The sequence below is a fragment of the Thamnophis elegans genome, chromosome 7 (genome assembly GCF_009769535.1).
Source record: "Thamnophis elegans isolate rThaEle1 chromosome 7, rThaEle1.pri, whole genome shotgun sequence".
Lineage (NCBI taxonomy): Eukaryota > Metazoa > Chordata > Lepidosauria > Squamata > Colubridae > Thamnophis > Thamnophis elegans.
The window spans coordinates 14,910,256-14,928,391 of NC_045547.1; the positions used below are offsets into that span (position 1 = coordinate 14,910,256).

The 18,136-nt window shown below is 33.5% G+C and overlaps 1 protein-coding gene and 1 long non-coding RNA gene across 3 annotated transcripts in view; one reads left to right on the top strand and one right to left on the bottom strand.

The window, feature by feature from the left end:
• The first annotated feature begins 107 nt into the window (after nt 1-107).
• On the top strand, nt 108-6,885 carry LOC116511618. The gene is made up of 3 exons (XR_004255758.1): nt 108-184; nt 881-1,046; nt 4,969-6,885. It is a non-coding gene; the product is annotated as an uncharacterized LOC116511618 (long non-coding RNA).
• A 5,453-nt stretch (nt 6,886-12,338) lies between these two features.
• CACNA1C (calcium voltage-gated channel subunit alpha1 C) overlaps nt 12,339-18,136 on the bottom strand; it is a 483,479-nt gene continuing 477,681 nt past the window's right edge. For both annotated transcript variants that reach the window (XM_032220855.1, XM_032220856.1), the window contains one exon: nt 12,339-15,073. In XM_032220855.1, coding sequence (XP_032076746.1) covers nt 14,777-15,073 — 297 coding nt within the window. In that variant the 3' untranslated portion in view covers nt 12,339-14,776. The remainder of the gene's footprint in view (nt 15,074-18,136) is intronic.

Here is an 18,136-nt window from a genome sequence, read left to right on the forward strand (position 1 = left end):
GCTTCTCGGTGAAGGGGGCGCGGCGGACGCGCGTTACCTTGAGGCGAGGAGGTGTGTGGGCGGGGCTGTCAGAAAAAGGCGGGCGGGCCTCCCCCTTATCTGGACCGGCGGTGAAGAGACAAGCTGAGGAAACGGGGGCGTGGCTGACTGCGAGCGGCGGCCGTTAGTTAGCTCGAGTTTGCGGGTATCGGTTAACTTGTCGATGCGAGCGCGTATTACCGGGGGGGGGGGAGCGTTGACAAGAGACCTTATTGCCAATATTGGTTTGTGTGGGTTGCTACTTTGATATTGATAGGTTTGCTGTGGAAGCTTCAGGCCGGGGAATCTTAAGCCTTCCCGCCCAAATCCCACCGTCTCCATCCTTTGGGGTCCTCTTGCTATCCCTGATGCCTGACAGAGAATAGAATAGAATTCTTTATTGACCAAGTGTGATTGGACACACAAAGAATTTGTCTTTGGTGCAGATGCTCTCAGTGTACATAAAAAGACAAGATACTTTCGTCAAGAATCATAACGTACAACACTTAATGCTAGTCATAGGGTACAAATAAGCAATCAGCAAACAATATCAGTATAAATCGTAAGGATACAAGCAACAAAGTTACAGTCCTGCAGTCATAAGTGGGAGGAGATGGGTGATAGAAATGATGAGAAGACCAATAGTAATAGTAATGCAGCCTTGGTGAATGGTTTGACAGTGGTGAGGGAATTATTTGTTTAGCAGAGTGATGGCGTTAGGAGAAAAAAAAAAACGTGTCTAGTTGTCTTGGTGTGCAGTGCTCTATAGCATCGTTTTGAGGGTAGGAGTTGAAACAATTTATGTCCAGGATGTATGGGATCTGTAAATATTTTCACACTCCTCTTTTTGACTCGTGTACAGGTACTTCTGGAGTTCCAAAGCTAAAAAAGATAGAGAGTGAAAATCGAAAATGACTGAAATAAACCCAATGTCCTCAGAAAGAAGTAAACTTTTAAGAAGAAGCTATATAGAAGAAAGCCCTCAGAAGTACTAAAGAAAATGCATTTTGGACTGTCCTTAACGTAAGGTTAGTCCGCTACAAGTTAATGCTTTGTCCTATGAGAGGGGACGATGTGATTTATTACATAAGTTACCAAAAACATCTTTCTAATCAGCCTGAATAATGGGCTTGAAAGTACGCAGCAGAGTGTCCTTTCACGGTGCTATTTTGTGTACAGAGAATTAACAACAACAGCAGGTGTGCCTTAACACACACATGGGTGTAAAAAGAAAAACAGTCTGAAGCAAATTCTGACTAGAATATATACCCTTTTCTAAAGAAAAAGTCCCTTCCCCACCCTTGAAGCAGACATTCTCTCCTTTATTTGATTAGGCTTTATCTTTCTTTTGGAAATTCCAGTTGTGGGGAACAATGTTTTTTCTCTTTATTTCAGCCTGTTTTCCTTCAATGCCCTCTTCCAGTTTTGTCTTTTTCTGTAAAAGATCAGTATGTTAAGATATTTTAACAGGCATAATCTTTCATGAGCTGCAGATCACATTTGCATTTCATGGAGGCTATAGTTTTTGGTTTCTAAGCATTCAGTATTCATGATTATGTATTATCTCCAGTATCAGTTATGATGGTTATGTGCCATTTCAGGTATTAGGTAAATTATTCAGAACAAACATAAAAATGGTATCTTTCCAGAGCTTTTATAATCAGCTAGTTGTCTATACAGCGCTAGTGACTTTTACAGTTTTATGTATTTGTAACAGGAGTTTTTAAGTAAGAAAAATACTATTAAGACAAGGCACAATAGAAATATATAAAATTATGCATGGTAGAAAGACAATGGAAAATATTTTTTCCTCCTGATATAAAAATACAATCCATAATTATCCAATTAATCAATGAAGCAGAATTCTCAGATGTTGGACTAATAAGGACTTACCTTTCTTACAACATATAGTTAAATTATGATTTTCATATTGATCATTGTCAAGCTGAATGGCTTCAGAAAAGATTCCATATATTCATGGAATTTACATTTATTAGTAACTACTACATATAATGGCTAGTATTATTTTCATTTTCTGGCATTGTGTCTCACCGTACAAATTGCTAGGCAATCAAAGAAAGAGGACACTGTTGTGCCGATATCTTACTGGTTGTTATCTTCATAGACATCTGATTGATCAATAGGGAAACAGAATGCTAGCCGAAATAGGCCTTTGTTCTTGGTAAGTTCTTCTTATGTTCTTTGGCAAATTATAGTCCAATACTGACTGATTCATTACTTACCTCAATGACCAACATAGAACATATATATTAATTATTTTAAATGATAAAATGTATTTGGAAACCAAACCAAACCACATAGGTTTCTTACAATGCTACAGATAAGAATATTAAATCCACGCATTTCATTAATCTAGAACAAGAACTGATTCAGATCTACTATATAAAGTTTAAGTTTTTATTGGGTCCTCAAATTATTAATAGAGTGCTCATATACTTTAAACTAGCGTTTCAGGAGTCTTAAAATATAGGAATATATAAGTAAGGCTATTTCTTATACAAATAATTCTATCAAAGTAATATCAAAACAAATTTAATATTTGTTATAAATATAGAGTTAGAAGTGGGCATTTTTCTATTGTGCCCAATCCCTTTGAGAGATGACTTTCTTTTGCTTGAACATATGTTGTGAAGGAAGACTCGCCTTAATTGGATAATTAATTGGTTCCATTATTTGATATTTTTTGCTCTTAGGATTTCCCCCCCCCCCAATAATCAGCTGGAGTTCTGGCTTCTTGTAACTTAATTCATTACAGGTGTCCTCAAATTATGAATGTACAATTTGTCTGTTTAAAAATAAATGCTATTAATTTTAATTTTTTCCTGCCCCTTTCACTTTTATATTCTTATAATATCTCACATCTTTCTCATACTTTTCTCTTAATGCAGTGAATAGCATTTAGAACTGTAGACATCTTGATGGGCACATGATACGTTCCATGTAGAAAATTTCCTGAAGTGTTTATATAAACAGGAATGTACAATTGAGTATATTTTCCTGCAGTAGAGCTATTCTGAACAACAGCTTAGTGGGGGTTTTAGGTTTAGTTTTTAAATGTAGTCCCTTAGCATTTTTAATAATAAAACTATGGGAAATAGTTTTGTTAAAACATGAAGAATTATCATAAATCAAGATTCTTGATATCTGATTCTGATTTATCTCAAATTGCTCATTGCTTGTAATAATCTGTATGTGTGCCTGTGTTCATGTGTGTGAGCGAGATAATGTCTTCTGTTGTGATTGTTGAACTGCCCTTTACCTGCAATAACTACATTTTTGGTAGTAGCCAATTAAGACTGATTCTGTTTACATTTTGCATTGATGGGGCTATTTTAGATAAGATTGGGGTGAGTACATTTATAAATAGATGACAATATCAGGGAAATTGGTCCGTTTGCAGTAGATTCCAAGAGGAAAGATTATATTTAGAAACAGTTAGGATAAACCAAAAATGACATAGTTAAAAAATTTATTAGTAATTTTTAAAATAACATAATTCCTTAAATAAAAATGCAGTCTTACAGATATATACATTTGTCTCACACCAAGGCAATTCTCTGGCTCACTTCTGAACAATTCTATTTATTTAAAATATTTGAAAAGAGGGTGAGACTTTTTGTTTTTAACCTATGGCAGGATTGCATGGTTACAAAGTATACAGTTTTATTTTACAAGGGCAGTGCAGCCTTCTTGATTTCAGTTAAGTTCTTTAAAATTGTGAAACTAGATGTGGTAAACAGTTATACCTGGGCACATCTCTAAAACAGTATGAGCATTTCAGGTTGGAGAAAAGGGAAATGTAGAATAGACATATATCTCTTAACTGACTTACATTTTGAGAATCCAGTTAATTCACAAATCCAGACACTTAGAAAAAAAATACATGCAAAAGGCTGTATCATGTAAATAAATATTTATAACTGATGGTCAGAAAGGCCATCAAAATTACGGTACTCCAGCCTACCTTACAATGAAATTAGAAAAGGTGGCTAATATTTTTTTTCAGGATCAACTCTCTTAGCTTAATGGGGTAAGGATAAATATGGCTCTTCCTGTACTGTGCTAAGCTGAAATCAGAGACAGTGATCTATAGATATAATACCCTACATTATGTCGTTTTTAAAGTAAAATTACATAAATTGTTAATTCAAAAATTCTCATCTTTCTAAATTACATTCATATAGGAATAAATCTTCCCATTCTCTATACATACATCTTGAAGAAAGGCACAAGGTAGCCTCATCATCCAGACACTTTGAGATAATCAAACATATCTGCAATAGAGGCATCTTTGACATAGAGATAGTATTATAAATATTAAAATATCTATTGGTAGAGACATGCAGCATGTTTATTTTATGGAAGAATGTTGATATGGAAGCTCTGGGTATGTGAGGTTATAATATGCCTTATTTATGTATGAATCTCAAATTCATAATTATAGAATCTAGAATTTTTTTCTTTTTTAGATGTATAGGCCTCGTAAGACACCTTTTATCCAGTAATGTTATAGGAACTAATTGGAAGAATTCAGTTATTCTAATTATAATGTATTTGCAATATAGAAGATTAAGAAAATAAATGTTGTTTTATCAACTTATGAGGATTTTCTTGGAATAGATTCATGGTATATACACTGAAAAGAAAGCTGAGATCTATTTTGTATTGTGCTTGTTGTTTTTAAGCCTTTGATTCCTGTTAAGCCACTGCAAACATACTAAGTCATGAACATTTTGAATTGCCCAGGTACTTATATTAGAAATATGTCCAGAGAAGAGATAGGAAATTAAGGCAAATAAGGGGAATGAAAGCAACTTAATTATATTTAAGGATATGATCATGCACATCATCTTGAGTTTCTTGGAGAAACATAATTAAACTATAATGAATAAAGTCAGAAAAAATATATGTTTAATTTTGTATGCACAGGGAGAGAAGAAGCAGTTCATCAATTCATCAAGAGAACACGAGCAAAATTCTATTTGGCCACCTTTCAATCATTCAGAGAAGTTACCACTATGCTTTTTTTCAACTGTTCTCCAGAGCCTGTTTGCCCTCCGCCCACAGCTGCACTTTAAGGGAACTGGAAGATAACAAACATCTTTTTCTGCCCTTTTCCAAAAATTTCTGTAATGGTTATAAGCTTTGATTGCCAAGTATGCCTAACCAAGTTATGGGAGAACCTATCTGTGTATCCTAGTCAAACAAATGCATTCAGTTACACATACAGAGGAAATGGGCAGCCTTGAGTTTTGCCTTCCTATCTAAATATTTTATGGAAGTTGTTTCTAGCTGGAGTACAACAATAACAGTTGTAGCTAACTTGTTTGCCTGGGAACAATTTATGTAAAAGTTCTCGGAAAATGTAATTGGAGGATTTTTCCCTCTTTTTTCATTTTGGAATTGGTCTCACCTCCATTTAGCAGTCAGCAATGATGTAAGATGGTAAATCTTCTCTAGTCATTGAAAAATGAAAATGTGAGATTTGTTCATCTGCAGCTTTGGTCCATAGCACATATGTGCCCACTATAATTAACAAGTATTTTCTAGACAGTTCTTCAATAGGTTTTCTGGGTTGTAGGATTCTGTATTTAGCCCCTTCAATTGTGAAATGCCTGTCCAAAATAAATTGTCATCAGAAGCTGAGAAATAATATAGGTTTCCTGCTGTGAGCAGAACTAAGTGGGTGGAAAGGGTATTCTTTCTTGAGTATTAGAAGTACAAGATGTAACAAAGAATGTGCATGCTTGTAGCACAAGATAGTGAAAGAACATATTAAAATCTATATAGTAATGTAAGAAACTGAGGTGAAATAACTTATTAGATTTCAGTTTTTAATATTATTAAATGGAGTAACAAAGCATATATATCTCAACTACATTACTAGGCTCTTTTTCTGTCCTAATCTCTATGTTCAATTTGATTTTGGCAGAAGATTATGATAATGAGTGCCTGGTAGCTTTAATAGTCATTAATTAAGAGTTTGGGAGGGAAAGTTATCTGATAGAACTACCAGATCTAATGAAATCTGAAATCTACCAAAAATCTGATGACTGCTACATGTGAGCAAAGAATTTGAAAATTCTGTGTCTGCTGAATCTGGTAGTTGTCCTATTTTCTGACAAAACCATTTCAAAATGGCATTAGTGATATTAGACTCCAAAACGTTTTGAACAAGTGCTGAATAAATGGGATTAAAAAAAAAACTAATTTAGAAATAGTTTAAAAAAACCCCAGACAATGATAAAAGTGGGGAGAGGAAGCAACCTGAATGATGAATAAAAGAAAATAGCTTTTGTTTTTAAAGAAATTCTCTATTCTTTGGTGCTCATATCGAGGGTGTGCTATTACACCTGATCTCCACATCTTGGCAATGTTAGTGTACTCAGGATCAGGACTGATTTTTCAGAGTTGGCTATTCATCAACCTGCACTATTTGATACGGTATAGGATAAGCTGCATGTAAAGACAAACTGTGTACTGTAGTCCCTGTAGCATATGCTAAACCTGGATCCAGTTTCTTTGAAAAAATACCTGCTTTTTGTATTATTGTGTTTAGGTTACATTATCATTCTCCCTTCCATATTTCTCTATCTGCAGCAGTTATTTCAGAGGAAGAAGGGGATCTGATCCACTCTCACATATGTTCATGAACTCTTGATTTTTATCATATTTCATACTTGTAACATGTATCAATACATAAAATGTGGATAAATTCCTTTTCCATTGTAAATTAAAAGTGACTATATCCAGTCAATTTTGGCATAGGAAATTGTAAGATATTTAGTAACCTTATGTACTGTATTTTGAAACCCTAATTTAATCCAGAACATTATTTCATTATAGCATTTAGCAATAGCACTTAGACTTATATACTGCTTCATAGTGCTTTACAGCCCTCTCTAAGCAGTTTACAGTCAGCCTATTGCCCCCAACAATCTGGGTCCTCATTTTACCAACCTCAGAAGAATGGAAGTCTGTGTCAACCTTGAGCCGGTCAGACTTGAACTGCTGACTGTCGGCAGTCAGCAGTCATGATAGCAGCACCAATATACTTTTGATCCTAGACCTCTCCACACCACTTGAATAAATAATAATAGAGGTACCTTCCAGAAATATAATTCTGATTATGTTACATCCCTTCATGCAATAAATACCTTTGGTTACCATGGCTTGCAATGCCTATTAGATCAATAGTTAATGTTCTCTATTCTTGTAACAGTTCCCTATATACATTTCTGTTAGCATCTCATCTTTTTCTGCAAGAGGATTTTGAAGGCCTATATAAATAACTATAATCTGTTTTCTAGACATTGTGAAATATAAAGTCAGTCATGGAGCTCAGTTGTTCAGTTCCACAATTGTTCCATAATTTTTCTTTAATGAAAAATATTCTGTGTGTGTGCATATGTGTATACACACGCATATTGTAATGTTTTAACACAAATATATAGAAAACGTAGGCTTTATAGGATAGTGTGTGTTGTTTTTACGTAAGTATTGAAGAAACTTCACTTTATCTTAGTAACTCTGATCAGCTAGTGGAGTTTGTATTACCTAAAAGTTTCTTCTGGGTTGTCAAATTATATTTGTATATAAATATGATTTTTTCATAGAAAGATCTCAAACTCTAAGTCAGAAAAAGACACAGGAGGCTGGCTGAGACCCATACAATTGTTATATTGGCATCAATTTAAAGAAAGCAATGATACATTGCTTTGAAAATTATCAAGAAATGTAAAAAAATGCATTTGCCCTTTTTTGTTGTTGTCTTCATAGTCATCAATGATATGGGGCCAGGGATAGAAAACAAACCAGAATAGATGCAATCCTGTACATAGTGCTCCTTTGGCTGCTTCCTCAGACAGTGGGAGTTTGGTTAATAAAGCAGATTGGATCCCTTGCAGTAGCAGCAGTATCTGCATCATCATAATCAGAAACTTCTTCATCATGTGTGTTCACCTGAAGAGGTAGACGATGCAGAGAAATTCTGGGGCTAAGGGAACTCCTGCTCTCGATCATTAATCCCTGTTCCCTCCCATCATTTAAATCATACAGCAGAAGGAAGAAAAAGAAAAATAGATCCAAAATAATTGATCTGGTGGAATTACCAAGCTGGCTGGGGAAGATGGAAATCTTGGTATTTGCAATCAATGTCTTTAGTTGTTGCACAAGTAGACAAACTCAAGAGTGATGCTTGCATTTTCCCTTCTAAGAAACAGCCCAGTCTTTAGATTCTGTAAAGCTTCCAGCTGCAGTGCAATGATTGTATCCAGCATATAAGCTCAATACGAAGGGAAAAGAGAACATGTTATGAAGTCAAATCTTTTTTCTACTGTGCCCCAAACTCTGCCCCGCTTAAAAGAGGCAGTAGCTCTTTGCTCATACCCATTTGAAGTTTCTCTCTTTCTAGGTTACAGCCATGTGAGCTCAACTGCCAACTATCCACCAGCAAAATGTGCTGGCACCAGCAAACTCTTCCCTTATATCCACCAATTTGTCATTTAGATACAGGATAGAGTTTTGTTTTTACTGATCAACATCTGAAAGGGTGCAAATTGGGACTAGTATGTTAGTGTTCATATATACTGAAGCAAATGTTGCTACCAAGCTGAGTATTGAATTGTTCTTCTTTAATTGGAGATGTAACTAATATCCCAAATGAATAATCATGGCAAAATATGAGCCTAAATATTGTCTCTTTTGAGATCTTTGCGCGCTCATAGATTTTTTTCTCTTACATAAGCACAAAATAAGCACCGTACCTTATGTAAAGAGTTTATTAATGCTCTTCCCTAGGCTTTTGGAATGTTATCACTTATTTTGACTGTAACTTGCATAAAAAATTATTATGCATATTCATGAGGCTTAGAGAATATACACAAATGAATAGTTCAGATAAGAGCCTTTTAGAATAACTGTTAAATATATAGTCTCAAAACATATTAGCACATATGCAGAAATTGGCGGTATAAATAGATTACTTCATATACTACTTGATCAGTACAGAAATTATTCCTTTTGATCAATTCATAAATGACATATTCTTTACTATCTTCTGGAGAACATACTTCTGTATTCTTTTTCTATAGATCTGGCACTGTTCAATAGTCATTACTTCTGTCATCACTTATTGCAGCTATGTTTTACTTGAATGTGCAATATCACAATTTAATTCTTATACCAATTAAATAAATAAAGCAATTTGGCATTTGCAATGACTGGGCTAGAGGTGCTTATATAACCACAGGAGATAAGGAAATAGCACCATATATGACCAGTTACACTGGTACTATGCTACCTGTGGATTTCAATCTTGTAAATAAAAGATCCTGGCAGCACCTAGCTGACCTTGGCTGATCTAGGAAGCGAAGGAGAGAAACCTTGGAAGTATTACTGGGAAGTTAAAAAAAAATCTTGAAAGAAGGCATTGGCAAACCACTTGTTTATCACATTAAAATACATGTGTATCCATGTAAGTCACCAGTAGCTGACTTGACCTGGAAACATCTTGATGTTGGTAAACGGAATGTTGTAATTGCATATTTAACCCTTTTCACAGCTGGTATAAAACTAATTCAACTAGTTGTTTTTAATCTTATTCCTTGTTCATCAGAATTTGTAATATATATTTGTATTGGAAAGGAGGGTTAGCATACATTTTAAGACTACTGTGTATATGCATTAGTATATATGTATATATTACAATTTCTTGCCAATTGAGTGCTTATACAACTGATGAACTAATTAGTATGAACTAATTCTGGTGAAAAACTTTAAGCTGTTTCTGAAATAACTGAGTAGCAACAGAGGTTTTTTTATATGCTATCAATGCAATATTAAAGCCCCAGAAAATTTGGGAAAAGTTCATGATAATCTGAAATAAATTTGTACACAAACATTAACCTTTTCTGGATTTACAGTATGCTTCTATGGGAATAAGCCATATTGTAGATTCATAGCATTTCGTCTTGAGATTCACATTGTTCATATTCTGCACAATATATCTGAGCTTTATGTAATGTGAAGTTTTACTTCTTTTACTGTGTGATGTTTCATCTACTGTAGTTGAGCAATAAATTAATTATCTCAGTTAGTGGATGTTTGGGGAATTCTTTATAATGGCCAAAAGTCAGCAATTTAAATTAACCCACAAGAACATGTCTGCTTTGGCTTATGTGCTTTTGCAATTTCTTTACCCAAGGTCAAAATTACAACTAGCACAGTTGTACTTAGAAGTACTACTCATTAAGTTTGAATTTACTCCAAGGCACTGCAACCTAGCGATCAAATGCTGATATGAACTATCCCCCCATGATGATATCAAGGGGAAGACTAGATAAATAACTAGAAAGAAAGAAGAAATTTAATACTCAGGCAGATTTTGTATCTTTGTCTTATAGACAGTATATTTATTGACTGATAGCCAATTTCTAATTTCAGGGAAACTATTTTATGTTTTATGATTAACATGCAGAAAGATTTTAGTGAGCAAGATTTGTTTATCAATAATTGCGAATATTTTGGATATTGAAAAACATTTTGCAGGGCTTTTGAAACTTTAAAAAGCTCAATTAATGACTATTTATTATGTTCATAGTAAAGGTAGGGTTTTTTTGGGTTTGAAGAATGGAGTATAATACCCTAAAGAAAAAGAATAGTTACATTGCAGAACAGAAAAGAATGTTAAATATGTTCAGATTCTACTATTTTAATATAGAAGAAATTTAGTTTTGTACTGTGAAGATAGAAACAGATATGTAGTATGACAAACAATGATGCTAAGTATCTAAAATTATTTATTGTAGGATATTTTTTGAAAGATTGGAGTTTAAAAGAAATCTCAGTAAATTGATATGCTTTCACACTTCTGAATGTACTATCACCTAAAAACAAATGGTAAAATCAATGTCAGATTAGTGAGAATAATATATTTTCTTTTCAGAATACATTTGTCAAAGTTTGTATAGACTTAAGTATAGGCTGGATGACATATTCATGGATAAAGTGCTGGCTTGAACATGAGTATCATGTGGTTCCTTCAGACTGGAGTAAAATATTGTATCTATAAGGTGACTCAGAGAAAGATTGGCAGAGGACTATGGATGGCTTAGGAAAAAACCATCTTAATAGGGATGTAACAGCACTCTTCAAATACCTGAAAGAACACCACATAAAAACAACAACTTAGAATCAGTTCTCTCATTTCAGAGTGCAACAAATAATATAATAGATTTAACCTATAGGAAGACATTCAAAATAAATTTTAGTAAGTTAAGAGCTGTTTGATGATGAAACCAACTACCCAGAAAGATGGTTGCTTCTTTGGATGTGTTCCAGTAGATGAATATTAGAAATCATTTTTCTGAAAAAGTTTAATTTGGATGTCTGCATTAATCAAAGTTTATAAATAATGATTTAGATGTTCAACTTTATAATTCTGAAGGGTGTATAATGTATAACTATATGGTGTATAAACAGCACTCTAGAGTAGATTTTACTTGATTTGGAAGAAATCTGATTTCAGTATTCAGAGAATCAAAGATTATTAAAAGGTTGGATTTCTACAGGTAGGATAGTTTCTGACCTTTGTTTCTTGAAAATAACATTTCCTTTGAGTAGTATCTCTAAAAACTACTCATTTTCTGTGAAGGAAAGTTGCTTCTGTTAGAAACTTTCTTTGAAATATTTACATCAAATTGCCTTTGGCCTGTGATTTATATATGTTCCCCCCATCAATGAATACACTGTACATCATGATGCTTGTACCCCCACCTCTTTTGAGACCTGTGTGTTATAGAGGATTATATTATGTTGAGCATGTGGGCCTGCAGAAGAGTTTCCAGATGTTGAATTGCAAACTATTTCTATAGTTTTCATCCTGAGCATCATATAATTACAATATTAAACCAACTACTCAGATGATTCTACTAATTCTCAAACAAGTGGTTGCTGTTGAATTATGCCAAAATGCTTTCCTTATGATCAGGAGGTAGGTGGTAATAGATATGATCAAACATTTCCAAGTACTACATTACTGCATATATGAATGAACTGAGGCTACAGAAGCAACTGCGATCTGTTTTTAAATATTTGAAAGGGTTCAACATCTCTTTCTATCTTCTTTTAGTATGCTACCATATCACGCCTTTCCATATTTGTTCTTTGTAATTTTATGAATTATACTTATTCATTAAGGTCTTGTAAATTCAATTCTGGAAAATTATAATTACATTCTATGTTTTTTAATCAGTTAATATCATACAATATAAAATTATCTTTTATTTATGCATTATGAGATTTTTGACCTATATCAGACTTTTAATCATAATCTCTAAATACTTCTTGGCATATTACTATTATTATGTTATTCTTCATTTTATAGTTGTGCAGCTTATCCCTGTTATATATTGGCCATGTGTTGCAATAACTCTTACATTCTTATTTTCTTTAATATGTTTCTTTCCCTTTTATTTTACCATGAAAAATATTTAACTAGTCTTCTGAAGTACACAAATGAAGCTTCTCTACACATACAAATTTGGTTCAAGGTATACTATGTCCTAGTGAATGTATAGAAAATATTCAACCGACTGCTAATGATCATTATTTGATGTCATAATAATAATCTCTGTAATATTTGAGGCATATAATAAAAATAAGATATTCCCGTCCCAGGTTGCTGATGCCAGCTCAGTTTACAGGATTGGATATATTTGATTATCCTAGCATATGGAATTATTCACCTTTTAAATTAGGAGAATCACTGAGAGAAACTATGCAAAAGAAGAAAGCTGGATAAGAATCCATAGCTTCAAAATGCAAGATAGTCTTCCCAATTCATTATCATGCATGTTTAAGAAAGTGCAGAATAAGGAAAATGAACACAAGATATGCAAAATCAGTTAATGTTCAACCTGTCAGTGGGTTGCAGGATAATTACTTAGCACTAGGTACACTTTGTTCATTATACAAATTAAAAAATGAAAAAAAAATAGTATACCCTTTCCCCCAACCACATGTAGAAAAGCACTTAAAGTTCAAAGATAAAGCTTGGCACACTCCAAATACGAAATGATTTACTTTACATGCAGCAAAATATACAAGAATTGTTATTTTTTTCCCTTAAACAAACTTAATTCATTATATTTGCTTGGCACAATTGCTATTCAGTTTAAAAAAATAGTTGAAAAATACTGAAACTGACCTGAATTCAAGTATTACGGTTTCTTCAACAGAAACATTATCAATGCAATAAAACATCACACGGAATATATTGAAATATAACTCCTTCTCACTTGGTTGTTTTTGTTTGTTTTTAATCCCCTTGTTTTGTTTTTCTATACAGATTTAATGCCAGCACAATTCACACATTTTATTCAAAATTAATATTATTGCATTGTTTTTGCATATCTTGTGGAACAGAAAATGCAAAGAGTTACTGATTCCCCTTTCAAAAGCAGAGACAGTGATTTATTTTTGCACTCAAATCACCCCAGATAAAGCTCTCCTTCAGTTATAACCAGGAAATGGAGAACTGTATCAAGTTGCACACTTTCAGGTGTGTATTCACTTGCTCATTCATTCACCCAGTCCTGCTCATTCGTTCACACATTGCAAATATACCTAGTACTATAAAGAATCCAAATCAATCATTCATATGTGCAAGATTATATCAAGTGCATTGCCTACTATCTTTAAATTATAAAACAACAACAAAAAAGGAAATTTTCATTACTTCAAATAAAATTACAAAGTCTGGTATACATTATGATTGGCAAAACTCCTAATATCATTAGCTTCTACCAAATGTCAGTGGAGGAAAACAAAAATAAAAATAAATCAATGTTAAATATTTGTGAAGGTGTAAAACAAAAAGGCAGGTGATTACAAACTCTGTAAACACTCCATCCCTCTCCCTTAAAAAATAAAATACAATAAAATAAAGTATCCAAAAATAAAAATTGGAACATGCTTTCAAGAAAATATTAAATAGCAAGAACAAGGAGAGATCTACATAAGCCCATCACCACCTCTCTTAGAAATGGGCAGGTTGCCTGAACTCCTTTTGACAGAGCTGGCTTCATGCTCTTGGAGCCATTGGCACAGCTAACTGTCTTGAACTCAATTTGGCAGAGATGACTGCCTGAGCTCTGATTGGTTGGCAGAGAAGACTGCCTGGGAGTCTGCATTTCCATCAAGAAACATCTGCAATATTGCCACCTGCATCTCCTATCTTGCAACTTCTGCTTCCTTCTCAGCAATGTGTGGGATCTGTTGCAGAAGTCTATTCCACTTGTAGATCAGAAGGGTCTTGGCTTTATGGAGACAGTGAGGCTCATACAGAACATGTGCAAAATGATTCCTTTTTGTACAAGCAGAATTGAAAGACACCCGCTTGATACAGTGTCCTTTTGGCTACGGCCATCCACAGGAAGTTGAGGTTTTCCTTCACACTCAGGAAGCAGCTGTTGTTCCTTGTGCAGGGACTGAAAAAAGAAGGGAGCTGACACTGCCTTTTACTTCTGATTCCTCCTTCACGGACACATGCTGGGGTTCTATATTCACTCCTGAAAAGCTCTTTTACACCACCCAACTCTGCAATTCCCGACAGAAATAAATGAAGAATGCTGTTCTGGTTACTCCTGGTCACGAGAACAGTGAGGCACTTCTGAAACAAACCCATTAGGAACATTGAAACAAATTAAAAAACCAGCATCACTTTCAGCTTCAGCAACTACAGGCTGCTGATATAAATCCTGGTATCCTTAGATTCCTCTTGACTTTTCCTAGAATCTGGGTTTTGGGCTGCTTCTGCTTCTTTGCCCATACAGTCCTGCCCTGGGTCCCTGCAGTTAACAAAAGGCAAGAGGTTGCCATTGGGGCTTGGTTTGCTGTTACCATTGAGAATGTTGTCTGCAGCATTCTCCATCTCTTCTATTGTCAAGTCACAGGCATCAGCTAGTTCTTGGGTGGTAACCTCAATGAACTTTGGATCTTGAGCAAACTGCATCAGTCCTTCCGAAATCAAGACCTTTGATAATCCAGGACATCAAAAACAAGGAACAAAAGCAGATATCAGTATTAGTATCACTGTTATAGCAAGGATCAAAGAAATCAGTAAAATAAAAAAAGATATAAAACACTTGATAAATAAAATTTGGGGAGATGAATTTATATCTGCAAATTCAAAAAAGTCCAGGGAGATTGTTTTATATATAAAATCACAATTGAATCCATGTCTTTAATTGACAGGTGCTGAATATGTTACTGTGAAAGTGGAGATGCAAGAGATCAAATCTATTTGTATTGGGTTATATGTACCACATGATAAACATTTTTAATAACTTGGTGGATCATTTGTTTTCATTTTCATACCAAAATTTGTATACGTTGGGGGATTGGAATGTTGTACCCATTCTTCAGTTTGATAGAACATATAGTAAGGGAATTAAATCCAATCAGGATAAGATATTTTGTATGTATGTATGTATGTATGTATGTATGTATGTATGTTTATTTATTTATTTATTTATTTATTTATTTATTTATTAATGGACAATTTTGTGTTGATAAAGTCTCTTGGAGACAGAAAAACAAATCTTTTTCAAGAATTGATTTGATATGGATTTTTTAAAAAGTGGCTAAAATATAGTCCAAGTAGACATGTTATCAAAGACTTTTTTTGACCACAATCCAGTTAAGTTAATACTAAAGACAAAATCTACCACTTTCAGATGGAGATTAAATGAAGAATTACTTCAAAAAGACTGGGTAGTAGAGAATTGTAAAAAAAATAAAATGAGGTTTTTGATGGCAACCTTGACAAAGTTATAGAATTAAAGTCTGCCTGAGATGCTAGTAAAGCTGCAGAGGTGTTTTATTTAATATAATTCTGAAATTAAAAAATCACAAGAAAAATGCAATCTATTTTAAAGGAAATTCAAGGAAAAGTTGAACTACAGAAAGCACCAATAGATTCCCCCACTATATATCAAATAAAACTTTTATAGCAACAACTACAGATGTTCACTACACAAGAAATAGAAACCAAATTAATAAAATTACTGAAAGAGAAAAAAATGAATTTTGCCAACGTACCAGGAGATGGTTGGCTTATAAACTGAGAAAAAGGGAAAAAAAAGATTCAAGAAGATAATACAGCTCTAGCAGATAATGCATTATTATTCAAATTTATATAAGAGACAGGAAGTCTCCTTGGAAGTATCAGAAAGGAGATGTATAATTATTTGAAGAAACAATTTACCAAATCATAGACAAGCTCAGAAACAAATTAAGAATAGGGCAACAACTTTTTAGAAACCTCAGAAGTTAAAATGAAAATTAAACTAGTGAAAGCAGATTTCTGAGTTTATGCTGGAAATGTTTTGAGAATCAACTTTTAATTCCCCTTAAAAGTGGAAAAAGTGATGCAACTAAAAACTTTAATACATACGGTAACTTGCAGCGCCAGATTCCTGGAAAGAGGCAAATCTTGTTTTATTACTAAGGAAGCATTGGTTTCTAATAAGATTTATAGACCAATTTCATTCTTGAATAATTTTTACAACAATGTTGGGAGAGAGATTAAAAGATTTTAATGAAAAACACTGGTTTTAAAATTGAAGATAAGGTTAAATATTAGACATTATACTAACAACATACTAACCACATGTTGTTTCAGAATAACTACCGTATATTGCAGTATGGAATGACATTCAGAAAGATGGGATAAACTACTATTGAGTAGAATGTTATTAAAATGAAGTTTTAATTAGGATGTTATTTTTATTTCAAACTATATCAGTATTGACAACTGATTCACCCTTTAGGGGTCTCCAACTTTGGCAATTGTATGATTTGTGAACTTCAACTCCCAGAATTCCTCAGCTGGCATGAACTGGCATGAAAGTCCACAAGTCGTAAAGTTGCCAAGGTTGAAGACCCTTGCTTTAAACAATGGTACAAAGAAATTTCTAGAGTTGTATGACAATAATTAAACATAAATTGTTGCAAGATCTGAAAGAAAGAGATGGTTTAGGACTACTGGACTTAAAATTGTATTTTGAGGTATTTTATTTGGTATTTATGAAGGAATGGGTGACTTTAAGGAATAGATTTATTGGAATTAAAAGAACATGAGCTGAAGAGTTTGGAATAAGTGTAAAGTAAAAATTTGTCCTAAAATCTCTTTATGGCTTTCATCACCAGAAGCCTTTTTTAGAAGAGAAATTTTATTACACTAACTTCATTTAGTTATGCTGATGTATTGATTGTTACTGAAAGGGAACCAAGATTTGAAACAAGAGAAGAGTTGAAAAAGGAAGGATATATTTGTCAATAGTTTGCCTATGCCCAGTTGGCAGAAAGATTTAAACTGGATTAAAAAAAATGTTTTTGTAGATGGAAAACAGACTGTAAGCGATTATCTACTAATTATAAACTTCTCATTGCCAAGTTACATAAATAGTTGTTGAAAATGGACCAGTAGGATAAAGTTACAGTGCATGTGATTAAATAGGCAAAAACTTTGGATATACCATTATGCTTGATTAATGGGAAAATATGTGGCCTAAAGGATTGAAATTTTATTGAAATATAATTTGAAATGTTTTTAATAAAATGACATATTGCTGGTATTTAACTTCTGAAAAATAGTCAAAGATGTTTAAGTGAATATCAAATAAGTATTGGAAATGTGAACGTACCTTTTATCACCTTTGGTGGACATGTAAGACTGCTAAGAAGTATTGGGATCAGATATGTTGTTTGATTCAGAAAATATTAAATGGCTGTAAAATTGAAATCTGAAGTATTTTTTAGGTATCGTGGATAGACATTTTGAAAGAAAACATGGGATTTTGTTTCTATATATGACAACAGCATTGATATATCAAAGGTGGAAAGATACAGAAATTCCAACAACTAAAAGGAAGGTTGTAAAATTGATAGAATTGATAGAGAGGACAAAGCTGACTACTTTGATGAAAGACAAAACCTATCTAGTTTGTTTCCCAGTTTTGGACTTCTTGTTTAAGAAAGATAAAACTGAAGATTTGGTGTTAGGATTTGATAGTTAGATCCATTATGATTATGG